The sequence below is a fragment of the Malaya genurostris genome, chromosome 3, assembly GCF_030247185.1.
Source record: "Malaya genurostris strain Urasoe2022 chromosome 3, Malgen_1.1, whole genome shotgun sequence".
Taxonomy (NCBI): Eukaryota; Metazoa; Arthropoda; class Insecta; order Diptera; family Culicidae; genus Malaya; species Malaya genurostris.
In genome coordinates this window covers 118,305,879-118,322,132 of record NC_080572.1, presented here as the reverse complement: position 1 = coordinate 118,322,132, position 16,254 = coordinate 118,305,879, and the positions used below count along the sequence as shown (strand labels likewise).

At 36.4% G+C, this 16,254-nt stretch overlaps 1 protein-coding gene across 1 annotated transcript in view; it reads right to left on the bottom strand.

The window, feature by feature from the left end:
• The window catches only part of LOC131436166 (O-acyltransferase like protein-like), a 30,830-nt gene that overhangs the window by 12,890 nt on the left and 1,686 nt on the right, over positions 1-16,254 (bottom strand). The window contains exons 3-5 of the mRNA XM_058604705.1: positions 1,316-1,538; positions 1,142-1,237; positions 717-1,080 (exon numbers count right to left, since the gene is read on the bottom strand). Coding sequence (XP_058460688.1) covers positions 717-1,080; positions 1,142-1,237; positions 1,316-1,538 — 683 coding nt within the window. The remainder of the gene's footprint in view (positions 1-716; positions 1,081-1,141; positions 1,238-1,315; positions 1,539-16,254) is intronic.

Genomic DNA, 16,254 nt, shown 5'->3' with positions numbered 1-16,254 from the left:
TACGATTTCCAGACGGGGGACATTAATATTAGCTATTAGACATTCTGAAATTCATAAAAAATAATCAAATAAAATCAGCAGTTGAAGCGTCGGACAGTAAAACTACGGTCCTTGTTTAAGAGAACGCTAGTCTCGTATGCAATACTACATTGCATTTACGGTTGCGTTAGCATAATTAAGAGTTAAGCTATTCATACATAGCTCTACATTATATTTTCAGTTAAATAATCCTTCCGGAGAAATAAACCATTCGTCGAAATGTCCTTCGGCTATTCCATCCCAGGTCTTTCGACAACTGAGCATTAAATCATATGGAACTTAATAAGTCTTCGGTCCGGCAGGAACCCTAGTTCAGCACTATGACAGCAGAATCTATCGCGAATAATTTCACACCCTTACTTGTGGCTAATCAGTGACAAAAAGTGGAGTTTTACCCAAAATCGGGTAGCACTGTTTCGAATTGAATAATACGATATCTGATAAAAGTGTCACTGATTTTCAGTGACATCCGTCGCGCATAGGTCATAAGTTTTTCATTATAAAACTACTCAATTTTTATGTAGGTATGGTTTTTTTTTGCAAAAATGGAGTAACTGGTACCTAATTAACCGTGCAGCTACTAAATTGACAAAAGGCTTTGGAAAAAAAGTAATGCATTTTGAATGCTAAAAAACTGCAACAATCAAATAAGGTTAAAGCGTGAAACACTCACTTACCGTATTAACCGGTTGAGTATCTTGTTCCATAGATATGATCGGTTGAACTTTGCATGCGTTTTTATATGATCCATAAAGTTGACCGCCAGTACCACTCCACCAATGATGAAAAATAGCTGAACGGTGTACGTGTTCCCAGCTAAAGCAATAGGAAACCACCAACTTTCGAACTGTTGCTCGACCTTCTCGGGATTTTTAATTGGAAACCGAATCATCGGAATGGATGCATGACACAGCAAAATGACAATCATGGTTAAAACACGAGCACCTTCGAGATACAATAGATCCTGTCGTGATCTCGAATTCAACGAGCCAAGCTTTCTCAAGTTTGCTGCTAGCGAGAATGCGTTAACCAACAGAGTGCCTGTGAAAATATAATGTTCCACCGTATTTCATAGGCGATGGTCGACGAAGATTATGAATACCTTTGCCAGATACGTCCTTCACATCAATTATGGTGCTCGAAATGACCAACGCCAAAAGAATGACGACCAGCGCCCCAAACAGCATTTCAGGTACCTCTGAATTAGGAAAGTCATGAACTTGATGGTATTCATTCGGTATTTATTTATCACTTGACTAAATAGCATGAAACGTACCGACCGGCGGAAAACGCGATGCTTCGGCGGACACGCAGCTCAGCACATGCGAAGTGGAGTTTAGCGCATAATTAAGCCGTACGCGTTCAGTGGCGCAACTCGCGATTATTTCTGTTTTGTTGTCATTTTCTGGCGTCAAACTGAGGATGGAATCACACCTATCAAAACAAATCCCCAGCTCCAGTTCATCTCGTCGGTAGTGCCGTGGATCGGCAGAATATGTCTGAAAATAAATAATAGCACAGTTTTTACCGATGACCAATCATACGTCCGAATTGTACAAAACAATACGTTAATATTTATTACTTTTTGTTTTCTTTTTTCATGCAGAAAGGATATGCAATCACTGTGAAATCTGACTTTTGAACCCAGTATCATATGCCATTCGAATCAGTTCGTCGAAATCGCAAAACGTCTGGATATGTATATGTATGTATGTATGTATGTATGTATGTATGTGTAAGTGTATACACGATTTTCTCAAAGATGGCTTAACCGATTTTTCAAACTTAGATCGGTATAAAAAGTTTTACTTATACATATTTAGGTTTTTATTTACTATTGAACTTAAAAATCAAAACCTCGAAACACCGCGTATTAATCCACCTTGTGGTGTAATAATGTCTCAGTCTCAATAAATCTTATTTTAATCGTAAGGATAATTTCTGATACGAAGTTTGGCTGAATTTTGACACAAAATCATTCAGATTGTTTCGGAAAGTTTAGAAAAGCATAATTCAACGCTTACGTCCCATATTCGACAACATTCCCGAAACTAAAATTATCAGAAAACAATACATTTAAATTTGATTATTGGTTACTTTCTGTAGAAAACAAACGCGTTTGTCGGTTACATCACTTATACCATTTTATCTGCGGAACCGGAAGTGACAGCCAATCTTTGAATTTGACTCGTAACCCAACAGTAGCTTTCAAACGAGCCCTAGTTTGTTATGATCGTGTAAGGCATCTCGGAGAAAATTGAGCGGAGAGAAAATAAATGCGCGTTATGTCGGTTGCGTCACTTATGCCATCATATCTTCGAAATCGGAAGTGGCTGCCAATTGATCTTGGATTCACAACCCAATAGTAGCTTTCAAACGAGCTTAAGTCTGTAGCAATAGGTTCAGCAAAATCTGAGAAATTTGAGCCGAGAAAAAAAGCGTTTTGTCGGTTACGTCACTTATAACATTGTATCTCCGGAATCGAAAGTATCAGCTATTTAATCTTCGAACTAGATCTACAACTCAATAATAGCTTTGAAACGAGCCTAAGCTTGTTGAAATCGCCTAAACTATCTTTGGGGAAAGTGATGGAGTATGGAGAAAAGTGCGGTTTTCTGAAGTGGCAGCCGTATGATCTTCGACCTTGATTCATACCCTAAGTGGCTTTTAAACAAGGCTAAGCTTGTGGAAATCGGTTAAGCCATGTTTGGGGAAAGTGCAGAAAAAACGCTAAATGTATAGCAAAAAAATAAGCAAGCACACAGACATTTTTTGGTCTCGTCGTGCTGCTGAGTCGAATGGTATATAGTCGAATGGTATATATATATATATATATATATATATATATATATATATATATATATATATATATATATATATATATATATATATATATATATATATATATATATATATATATATATATATATATATATATATATATATATATATATATATATATATATATATATATATAGATTTTTTGGTATATTGACTGGTTTCTCCAATAATTCTATTAGCTTTCTATAGAGGAAAGCGAAACGAAATTCACTTCTTTGTCTCAAAGTTAGCTGAACCGATTTTCACAAACCTGGACTCAAATGAGAGGTCATAGATGTTTGGTCAATAGAACGGCATCGACTGGTTTGGTCAATAGAACGGCTATTGCCTTTTGCGTTAGTTGCACAATGAGAGGGTGCGAATTGGTTTGTATGTAATAATTCATTTGAAACGCCAAAATATTGCAAATCTTTTAAATAGGTCATGTATTTTATCCTGACATCCTATTGCTGAAGTGTATTAAACTCTTTAATGTTACTTTAAATTGTCAACTTGCTTTTTTAAAAACAGTTTGTAGCATTCCTTGCAATTTATAAATTAGCATTTTGCATATCATTCGACGCATAAATCAAAAAATGTCTTATAAGCAAGAACAACTTTTATTCTTATTGCGCATTTTATCCGAAAAAAATTATTTGCACAGTCCATTTCCCGTAATACACAAATACGTATAAGCCCAGTATATGAAAACTAGTGATGCCACGTAAGGAGATTTATCTCTGAATTAACAGATTTCATATTAATGCTGCAGATATTTAAGGATTTTACTTATTATGAAATGTTAAACGGACATTTTTAAAAATTTCTTCTTTAGAGCATTTGACTTTCATTTTTGCTCGCTAAAGATCGATATTTTTTTCCACTGTCACTGCAACATTTTGATTGCATAAACTGTTTAAAACCTCCTTAAAAATTTAACCTGGCATCCCTGATGTGAGCGTCATATGCCATTTGTACTAATATTAATGTGTGAGCAAAAAGTTTCTGTCAAACATTTTGGCGCTAGAGTCTAAAAATACAACACAACACAACACAACACAACACAACACAACACAACACAACACAACACAACACAACACAACACAACACAACACAACACAACACAACACAACACAACACAACACAACACAACACAACACAACACAACACAACACAACACAACACAACACAACACAACACAACACAACACAACACAACACAACACAACACAACACAACACAACACAACACAACACAACACAACACAACACAACACAACACAACACAACACAACACAACACAACACAACACAACACAACACAACACAACACAACACAACACAACACAACACAACACAACACAACACAACACAACACAACACAACACAACACAACACAACACAACACAACACAACACAACACAACACAACACAACACAACACAACACAACACAACACAACACAACACAACACAACACAACACAACACAACACAACACAACACAACACAACACAACACAACACAACACAACACAACACAACACAACACAACACAACACAACACAACACAACACAACACAACACAACACAACACAACACAACACAACACAACACAACACAACACAACACAACACAACACAACACAACACAACACAACACAACACAACACAACACAACACAACACAACACAACACAACACAACACAACACAACACAACACAACACAACACAACACAACACAACACAACACAACACAACACAACACAACACAACACAACACAACACAACACAACACAACACAACACAACACAACACAACACAACACAACACAACACAACACAACACAACACAACACAACACAACACAACACAACACAACACAACACAACACAACACAACACAACACAACACAACACAACACAACACAACACAACACAACACAACACAACACAACACAACACAACACAACACAACACAACACAACACAACACAACACAACACAACACAACACAACACAACACAACACAACACAACACAACACAACACAACACAACACAACACAACACAACACAACACAACACAACACAACACAACACAACACAACACAACACAACACAACACAACACAACACAACACAACACAACACACCACAACACAAGTGCGTTTTGTAGCCGTCATTTAGAGCGACGATGCAAAAACGTAATTTTTTTTTCAATTTGGCGCAAAACTAGTTACAAATGAAACAGCTTATGCTTAATTGTTGTTGTTTTGATTTTAAATTCTATGATAAGGTTTTAGAAGATTCCCTGAATTATATTTATGAAAATACGAGTAATAAATAGTAAAAATGTATTCCCACGTCACTAGGTGCATTAAAACAAATTTTCAGCTAACCGTTATTGTAAGCGAAATTCAAACACCAGTTTTGAGTGAAACGTTACAACTGCTCGAATAAGATAAAGGGGTTATACATATACCACGTAGAACATTTGGGCAAGGAGGGGTGTAGTAAATGTCTACGATGGTCTACGAAGAGTCCCAAGTCTAGGTAGTGTACAATACTTATTTTCAAAATTTCAAAATGTTTAACTTCAAGTCTCAATCTCTCCAGCTTGTTCATAAGTGTAAATAAAAATAGAGTTCAGAATTGAGTACAACTATTTATCAGACAGATGGGATAAGTGAGGTTGAAATTTATTGCCGACATAAAAGCTTGTTTACCCCAGAAATATATGGTAGGCTTTTACCAATTTGTATAATATTTCAACAAATCGAAATACTTCAAAAATGGAATTCTAATGGAAATTTCAACGTTCGGTGTGGCTCAATGGACTTATCCATATGACGTTATAACACAAGCAAATATCGACCAACCAGGTAATTGGGTAATTTGATAATTTGAATATCTGGGAATCCACACTCACATCTCAGCGAGATTAACTCTAGTTCGCAAGATTTCGAAACTCTCTTTAGTAAAACAAGTGTTTAAAAATTGAATAACTAGCGTTAGTAAGTCTCATTTGACAACATAGGTTTTGTCTGACTGATCACTAAAAAAAATTTCTCAACCGAGACTCAACTCAGGCGTGCGAGCTAGTTACATTTGATCAAAGTCAAACCAGTCAGAGTAAATGCAATGCGATAATAGTATATTGCATTGAATCGCGTCGCTTCTCTCCGCGTTCCACGCTCACTCTTGTGGGTTTTCATTGATTCCACTCGCTAGGAAATTTAATCAGTGAAACAGTACTGCACTGTTATTTGCTAATTTCTGATGGTATTGGTTCGTACGCTTGCTGCTCGTAAAAGTAAACGGATGTCAAAAATTTGCCTGCGACTGGCCCGGAAGTGCATTTTTTTCGTACGGTGCAAATCAATGAAATACAGTGCACCTGTTTTGTATGGTCGACTGCACTAAAAGTGCCCGAATCGAGTAAAACACTCCACGAATGATTTCAATGAAAAACGACATCTGACAGCAACCTGAGGGTGCTGTCGGAGAGAACGCGAATTACAAGGCGATACGAGTCGTTTTGTTGCGTTGCATTTTACAGTATCGCCTTCACTTTGACAGGTTTGCTTTGATCAAATGTCAATGAACAAATAAATTATCCGAACCGTTGCTTAAAATTGAAAAATGTTAAATTATGCATCGCCATCACAGAAATCGTTTGTTACATTGTGTAGTAACGATGGTAAAAATACTGTTTTTCGACTATTGGTTTTAATTGATTGCATATTTTTTCATAAATTTTCATATATTTCCTTGTAATTCCGGAACCGGAAGTGGGATCCAAATAAAACTCAGGAAAATTGTATAAGGCTATAAGACCTTTCATTTAAATCTAAGTTTGTGATTTAAACATTAGTATGTAAAACAAGAGTAACTAAAACACCTATTATTAATAACGAATCGTATGAACAACAAAGATGAAAGGCCAAAGGGTCAAAACACTTGTGCTGTAAAATGTTGATGTAATACACGAAAATAAGATTAATAAACAGATATTTATGCAAAAAATCTAAGTTTGTGAAAATCAGTTTAGCCATCTTTGAGAAACGTGTGTGATTATTTTTTTCCTCATTTTGGTGCATATCACCCTGTAATTCCGGAACCGGAAGTTGGAACAATATGAAACTCAGGAACTTTGTATGGGACCTCAAGACCTTTCATTTGAATCCAAGTTTGTGAAAATCGGTTCAGCCATCTCTGAGAAAAGTTAGTGCAAAAAAACGTTACATACACACATACGCACATACACACACACACACACACACATTTTGCGTACTCGACGAACTGAGTCGATTGGTATATGACAGTCGGCCCTCAGTGCCTCGGTTCAAAAGTTGGTGATTGCATAACCTTTCTATATGAGAAAGGCAAAAAATGATCAGTTTTGAAAATTAAAAAACAAAAATTGCGGCATTTCCGCGAAAGTGCTGCATTTTGACGGCCGGAAATTTAGCTCCCGCAATTTTCGATCTAGAACAAAAAACAAAACATTTTCTAATTTCGTATTACAGTGTGCATAGAGGTATGAAGGGGTTTTTTAATTAATTATTTTCTGTAAAATGGCAGCCTTTGAAAATAAAACCGTTTTTTTCATCACAAAATTGTTCATAAAAAGATATTCACAATTTTCAAAAACCCCTACGTACCTCTGTGGAGATAACTATCGAGAATATTCTGTAAAATTTTTTAATCGATTGGTCATGATTTACTTGATTTATGTTTCCGGCCAGCTTAAAAAACGTGGTTCTGAGATAAACGCGTTTAAAGTTTTCGGTACTGCAAGATCGTATCTCATACTTACAAGCCATTAATCGGCAATGCCTGGGTCATACAATATTATATTATATATGGGGCATTCCACGCAAAATCAGCCACCCAAATTTTTTTTCATCTAACTATTTTTTTTCGGTAAAGAACTCGGAAATATTATATGATTTGATTTTTTGATATGATTTTTTGAAATTTCGCCTATACTCACGTAAATCCTTTGCCCCAATTTTAACACTCACGTAAATCCTTTGCCCCAATTTTACTCGCTTTCTGCCTACACGGTGCACACAAAACATCATTTGCTTGCAAAAATCGAATTTCTCAAGAAGGGAAGAAGAAACCCGACACAACGCAAGTTTTTGATGTGCTAACATGAGTCTTAAGGTTAAATGGATTGTAGCAACGATTTATGATTTTTGAATTCATTTTTACACCGTAATTTTAGCTGTAACGATGCTAACAATAAACTGTCAAAGTTAGATTCGATCAGTGGAGCGACATGTGTCGACAAGTTAAGCCCGTATTCGAGCGAGTTGCGCTGCGGTACGCTCCGCGCGTGCGGGTCGTGATTGAAAAATTCATTGCTCCGAAAGTACTAATCTTTCCACGCTGAAACTTTACCAAGATTGAGTTAAACCCCTTCTTTTTTAACAACAAAAAAAGAAAAAAATAAGGCTCAAGTTTGATTTTTTTTTATTTGTTAAAGGATGTTTTAGATTTTACAGTATAGGCTGTTGAAAACTGGTTCTTTTGATTCAAATGAATTTTTATATATATATCATTTATTTTACCCCGGCTTTAACCTTTTGGTCGTTCACCGGGGGAGATTTAAATGAAAGGTCTTGTGGTCCCATACAAAATTCCTGAATATTATTTCGATCTGACTTCCGGTTTCGGAATTATGGCGTAAAATGCGAAAAAAATTGTGAAAATAAGTGCACAAACTTTTCTCAGAGATGACTGAACCTATTTTCACAAACTTAGATTCAAATGAAAGGTCTTGTGGTCCCATACAAAATTCTTGAATATTATTTTTATCCGACTTCCGGTTCCGGAGTTATGGTAAAATATGTGAAAAAAATAAAAAAATTGTTCTAACTTTTCTCATAGATGGCGAGACCGATTTTCACAAACTTAGGTTCAAATGAAAGGTTCTGTGGTCCCATACGTAATTCCTGAATTTCATCCGGATCGGGAAATATAGGGTAAAGTGTGTTAAAAATTTTATACCATCACCATGAAGGGAGAAAAGCCGTAAAAAGTTGTCTAAATCGACCTCAAATCTTCTCCAATTGATAGTTTTTATCAATAGACGGTCAAAAAATCCGATTTGGTTATTCTTTTAAGATTCGAAGAAAATTATTTTGAAGAATACCACAGTATTATATATGATAGTATGATTGATATGAGAAAGGCATCATTACACCACTAGGTGGTACTTAAATATACATATTAAAAAGTGCTTTATACAAATTTAGGATTACTCCATTTTTTGGATCCCAAAATAATTCCCCAAAAAAGTGCTTCTCTTTTTTTTCTACAGTGATGTCACCCCGCGATAATCAACGAAGAACAAATCATTTTGACGGTCATATGTACATGCGGTATTGAAAGTATGGAACTGAAACTAATGCTCAGGCATGTCTAAATCTCACGGTGAATCACAGGTCGATTTTTCGATATTATGGTACGTACAGCATCAATGTTTTCTGGCACAAATTCAGATTTTGGATGTCCCCCAGCGCACGACGACCACGATTGAATTCGGCAAATCTTCGGTGGCATGCGATGGTGTACAAGCACCAGAAGCCGAGGCGAGTTAATTAGTAAAGTGTTGATGTGTAAGCCACGGGTTAAGTTTCAATAAATTAAGACATGGAAATTTTCTCGAGATAATTAAATTTTCCGTCGAACCGATTTTTCATAATTGTACATTAACTAGCATGACCTACAAAATGAAACAGTTCTCTGATCGGTGGTCATCCACGAGAAAACGAAGTGAGTTCCACTATTGTAGGTATTCCGGCACTGGAACCCGAGAACCGGCATAATCGAAATTGTTTCGTTTGGCCATCAACTAACATGACGTGCACTGCCCATACTCGCATATCAGTCCCATATGGGTTTTGGGCACTTTAACGTCTATTTTTACTCTACTTTCAGAAATTAAAAAAATAATTCGGGGTAAGTTTAATAAAATTTTAAAAAATATCACGTCAAGTTTTTCCCATATGGAAAGTACTCGTATATCTGTCCCACGCAATAAAAATCACGTTCTAACTAAAAAATGATAAGGTTGCATTAATATTTTTTCTGGCCACTTTACCGATATTTAGCATTGGCGATGCATACAGAAATATGCAACCATTTGAACCTCAATGGTCAAATTCAACAAAAGGAATGTCATACCAAATACAAATAATTTGGATTTTGTCATACAAAGACTTTGCTTTTCAACTAATTAGATGTTTGTCGTTCTTTATCATTTCGATCCCATACCCCCGTTTTGTACAACTTTTACTTCTCTATGTTTCTTTCATTCTCTACCGCAACATTCACTATCACCGCCCACGGAAGACCGCTCCAGTTGACTAACACGCGGGTATTTGTAGCCTGTGAATGTTTCCCAGGGACCACATGAACAAAAGGATACGGCCAACATCGAAGTGCCCACGCCATCTGGACACTCCCCATGTAAGATTCAACCCACCAGCTACTGGCGACTACCAACCGGAGACTGGATTCCCCAGATTTGCGGGTATACGACAATGTGAACCAAAATACAACAACGTTATAATTCATGAATCTATCCTAGTCTTAGGTACATATAAGAAATGCCTTTGGCATCTTAGAGCTAAGGCGGTGTGCCTTATTAAATATATCTTTAGGGGATATAAATATCTTCGAAAGATTCACACTCACAAACGGGTCAGAAATCGTAAAATCGCCATTAAAAAATGACTGAATAGACTTTTTTGTTCAAGGGAAAATTCATGGAATTTTCCAATCCACATTAACAAATGCGCACTTCGTAACAACCGGCATGTGGAAAACTATGCCGTGTATCATACTTTTCGTCATAAGTTCTGAAATAGTTGCTTACCCACGAATTTTTAAACGGAATCATATTCTACGATGTTTTATTGTATTAGAATATTTTTCCCAATTTTCCCAAAGTCCAGAACATTAAAAAAATCGATTGTTTTCATAAATTGTATGAAATTATAATTAAAAAACCTGTTTTAATCCACCTAGAGGTGTAATGATGACTTTCTCATATTACTCATATCATCATAAATATTACTGTGGAACTCGCAAAAACAACTGTTCATTGAATAGAAATAGGAAAATTTGTTAGGACTTAATCTAACAAAGTCTACCAATCCTGTTTACCCTGTAGTTCCCGAACTGGAAGTAGTATACACAATAAATTTGGGAATTCCGTAGGAACCTGTAGGTCTTTTCCTTAAGTTCATAAATTGAAAAGCATCGATCGGAAAGGTAAGTGGATTGAATATTCATGAGGTGAAATCGATCTATTTCTTGATTCAATATCGGAGGCTATCAAAATTTTCGTAACCAAAGATTTGCTCTGTCATTTTCAAAATGTCTACCAATTTCGGTTTCCGGCACCCCAAGGTGTTCGGTTACCGGCACCGCATTTTTTTTTTCACAAATCGTTAAAAATTGTTAGTGATATGCAGGCTACTGTCGAGACAAAGCAAGCCAAAGTTTTGACCAAACATGTAGCTGCTCAAACAGCAGATGCTCCGGCTAATAAAAACCGTGGAAGACCGGCCAAATCAACACCAAAGACGCCACCATCCAAATCATCGACCAAGAGAGCCAAGGCAAAGTCACCATCAGACAATGAAGACTTTTATCCAAAACGCTTCCGAAAAGAATAAATTCCAGCTTTTCTTTGAATAATTGCATTCTTTACTTATGTGTTTCCGAAATTTCTTGGGGTGCCGGTAACCGAACACCTTTCATGAAATTGCAAAAATTTATCACTTTATTAAATTGATAACAAAATTTTTTCAATCGAATGAATCAACTTAGTTTCTTAATCAGTTGTTAGCTAGGGACTTTAGCTTTCCATTGATGTATAGATGTCCGCAAAATGTGCTCTAATTCAGACGTTATGAGCTTAAAATAAAAGGGTGCCGGTAACCGAACACTCTCCCTTACATATTGTCTTTCTATATGGCGATTTGAAATCTTTGACACTCATCGCCCTGTAACTGCGGAACGGGAAGTTGGGACCGAATGAAATTTCACGGTAGCTTTAACGATTATATGAGCTCTAATTCAAATCAAGATTTGTGAAAACCGGTTCAAGCAACGTAGATAAATCGAAGTGAATTCTATTTATGGAGTTTTTCTTCACCATTTTCGGTGCTTCCGGAATAGGGAAGGAGGGAACCAGTAGTACCGAATTGAGTTTTTATGCCCACAAACTAACAAGCACTACAAACTGGAAGAATTTATCAGTCAGTTTTATGGGATTTGTACTTGTTTTTGACCTTCGTTCGTGAAACAATACTGATGAAATTGATAATTTTCCACTTATCACACTTTAGGTCCGGAACTGAAAGTCGGATCTGGATAGAATGTTCTAGAAGTTGTTGGGGAACTACAGGGTGATTTTTTAAGAGCTTGAGAACTTTTTTAAACAATAAAACGCATAAAATTTGCAAAATCTCATCGGTTCTTTATTTTAAACGTTAGATTGGTACATGACATTTACTTTTTGAAGATAATTTCATTTAAATGTTGACCGCGGCTGCGTCTTAGGTGGTCCATTCGGAAAGTCCAATTTTGGGCAACTTTTTCGAGCATTTCGGCCGGAATAGCCCGAATTTCTTCGGAAATGTTGTCTTCCAAAGCTGGAATAGTTACTGGCTTATTTCTGTAGACTTTAGACTTGACGTAGCCCCACAAAAAATAGTCTAAAGGCGTCAAATCGCATGATCTTGGTGGCCAACTTACCGGTCCATTTCTTGAGATGAATTGTTCTCCGAAGTTTTCCCTCAAAATGGCCATAGAATCGCGAGCTGTGTGGCATGTAGCGCCATCTTGTTGAAACCACATGTCAACCAAGTTCAGTTCTTCCATTTTTGGCAATAAAAAGTTTGTTAGCATCGAACGATAGCGATCGCCATTCACTGTAACGTTGCGTCCAACAGCATCTTTGAAAAAATACGGTCCAATGATTCCACCAGCGTACAAACCACACCAAACAGTGCATTTTTCGGGATGCATGGGCAGTTCTTGAACGGCTTCTGGTTGCTCTTCACTCCAAATGCGGCAATTTTGCTTATTTACGTAGCCATTCAACCAGAAATGAGCCTCATCGCTGAACAAAATTTGTCGATAAAAAAGCGGATTTTCCGAATGGACCACCTAAGACGCAGCCGCGGTCAACATTTAAATGAAATTATCTTCAAAAAGTAAATGTCATGTACCAATCTAACGTTTAAAATAAAGAACCGATGAGATTTTGCAAATTTTATGCGTTTTATTGTTTAAAAAAGTTCTCAAGCTCTTAAAAAATCACCCTGTATAATAGAAAACCTTTCATTTGAATCTTAGTTTGTGAAAATCGGTTGAGCTGTTTCAGAGAAAATAGAATGCACAATTTTTCTTTAATTTTCACATATTATTATGTAACTCCGGAATCGGAAGTCAGATCCAAATAAAATTTAATAGCAGGTTATGGAACCATAAGACCTTTTATTTGAATTTTAGTTTGTGAAAATCGGTTCAGCCATCTCTGGAAAAAGTGAGTGCATATTTTTGTTACATACATACACACACAGTCATTTGTTCAGTTCGTCGAGCTGAGTAGAATGGTATATGACATTCGGCCCTTCGGGCCTCGGTTAATAAGTCGGTTTTCACAGTTATTGCATAGCCTTTCTATATGAGAAAGGCAAAACCTTTTTTAAGCCACCTAGTGGTGTGATAATGCTTTTTTCTTGCCATTTAAATAGTCTCATCAAAACATTTGTAAGATTTCATGCTCGACCATTAGTATTGTGAGTTTATCAAATATCCTAATAGTAGCTTTCAAGCGACTCTAAGTCTTTCGAAATCGATTCTTTTATCTTCGAGAAATTTTGGTGCATTAAAAAACATTGGGATTTGTCGGTTTCGCCATATATGACATTACATCTCTCAAAACGGTAATGTTCGCCATTACCCTTCCAAATTTTTCCTGTAATTCTAAAACCTTTCTATAGAGAAAGGCAAAAACATATTTTTTTTCGGAATTTGTACACAAATATTTTAGTTTATTGTGTTATCTGTGATCTGTGAAAGTTTCATTTGAATATAATTATTTGTTAATAAATGGCATGATTAAATTTCATTTCCCAATAACTATTACAAATATTACTTTTCCGTTGTTTCTTTTGAAAAGTAAAGTGATCAAAAAGCACCGAATATTCACTTGAAGAAAAACCTAAAAAGGTCATTTTTTCAAAAGTCGGTTTTTCTGTTATTCTATATCCTAACGTAAACAAGTATAGGTTCCTCGTTAACCAACATAAAGACTGTCCCAGAAAGTATGAACGCAACCAAAACCGCTGCCATTTCGCAATCGTTCAGAATCTGTTAATTTTTATGGCTGCGTCCTGTTGTTTACACTCTTCTCTAACCACTTGTGCAGTTGTTTATTCGTTTTCATTAGTTTATTCCGAAATACCTGGACTTTCAGCAGAACAACGTCGTGTACGAATGGTGCACTGAACGCGGACTGTCACTGGGAAAGATAGCAAAAATGGAAGGAGTAAGTGAAAAAGCCGTGCGAAATGCAATCGGGAAGTTCGGTGAGGATAACACCTTTGAGGATAAACCGAGAACGGGTCGAAAAAAGGTCCTGCTAACCCTCAGTTGGATAAACGTATACTGAAGGCGTTCGAGCAAAAGAAGGAGGTTTCAGTTCGGGATGTAGCCAAAAAAGTGGGCACTTCGAAGTCAAATGTTCTTCGTGCTAAAGAACGTTTGAATCTTCGAACCTATAAGAAGTAGAAACAACCAAAACGTAGTCCAAAACAAGAAGCATCGATCAGGCCGAGGGCTCGAAAGCTGTACAATACGATTCTTGCTGGAAATTTGAACTGCATAATCATGGACGACGAAACCTACGTGAAACTCGATTACAAATCCTTGCCGGGACCACAATATTATACGGTGCGAGAAGCGCAAGTGTTAAACCAGTCCGAGACATCGATTGAAGTCGAAAAATTTGGTAAGAAAGCTATGGTCTGGCAAGCCATTTGTAGCTGCGGTAAGATTTCGAAACCTTTCATCACCACTGCTTCAATGAACAGCGAAATATACATCAAGGAACGTTTACAAAAACGACTTCTACCCATTATTCGAAGCAACAAGGATCCTGTTGACTTCTGGCCAGATCTTGCTTCTTCCACTACTCGAAATCAACGGTAGAATGGTTTACTACCAAAAATGTCACTTTCGTCCCACAACTTCGACCAATTGAGGAATTTTGGGCATTAACGAAGGCACATCTTAGGAAACATGTCTCGATAGCCGAAACCGTTCTACAGTTCGAAAAAGATTGGAAAAAAGTGTCAAAACTTGTAGCCAAGAAGTCTGTACGGAATTTAATGCGGAACGTTCGCAAGAAGGTGCGCCAGCTAGTATACAATGGCTAAGTAGCAAATGTTGAGAATAATATTCTGTTGTTGAAGTCTAATATTATCAGTATATCGAATAAAATTTGAACATCTACACGGAGAACCCTTCGATCATAAAATTGCGATATCGCAGTTTTTAATTTTTGCGATACTTGATTTAACTAATTTCTTTTTGATTCAACCAATTAAGTTTTTGATTTGCATATATTCAAGTAGTTGAAAAATATGTTGTTTTGAATGGTGTCAAATGCCGGAGACAGTTTAAATCAAAACAATAATCGCAATGCAGAATCAACAACTTTTTCAGTTGAAATCTGTTCGCGTCGCTTCAAAATGTCAATGAAAACAACATTGATGGTTTAAGCGTTTGGTGAAATTGTGTTCATTCGATTTGAGAAATTTATGATAACAAGTGTTTATCTAACAGCGGTGTTGTGATAAAGTTAACCTTGTTTGAGATGAAAAAGATTTGGTGACAAATTAGAAAATGTTTATGAATGATCATCTCGTAATCTTTCAGGTATGCGCAAAAATTTTATGCTTCAAATTCGATCATTATTTACTTCCAGCAGACTGTTTTACTTCCAGCTGTTTGATACCGATGATGATGTTCATGCATTAGCAATAAAACGCTTTTTGACATGAATTTAATTTATAAAAGTAACAGGAGCGAAGGGTTTCAAACGCACAGAACGCGCTGCGATTGAATGGCGCGTTTGAATTGCCGTCGCAAAATTCCAATTCCCAGCCGTTGATGCACCCAAGCTCATATAAATTGACTAGAATTATCAGTGCATAACTTTAGTTCAACCGTTTGAAGGCATCATTATAGGTAAATTTAATAATTTCGCTAATTTACTCGCCCCTTCGGGCACTTTTGCTGATTAAAACGTTTTTCTACATCAATCATTTCCGATCGAATCAGAAGTATTTTTTTAGAATTTAGATCTTTAC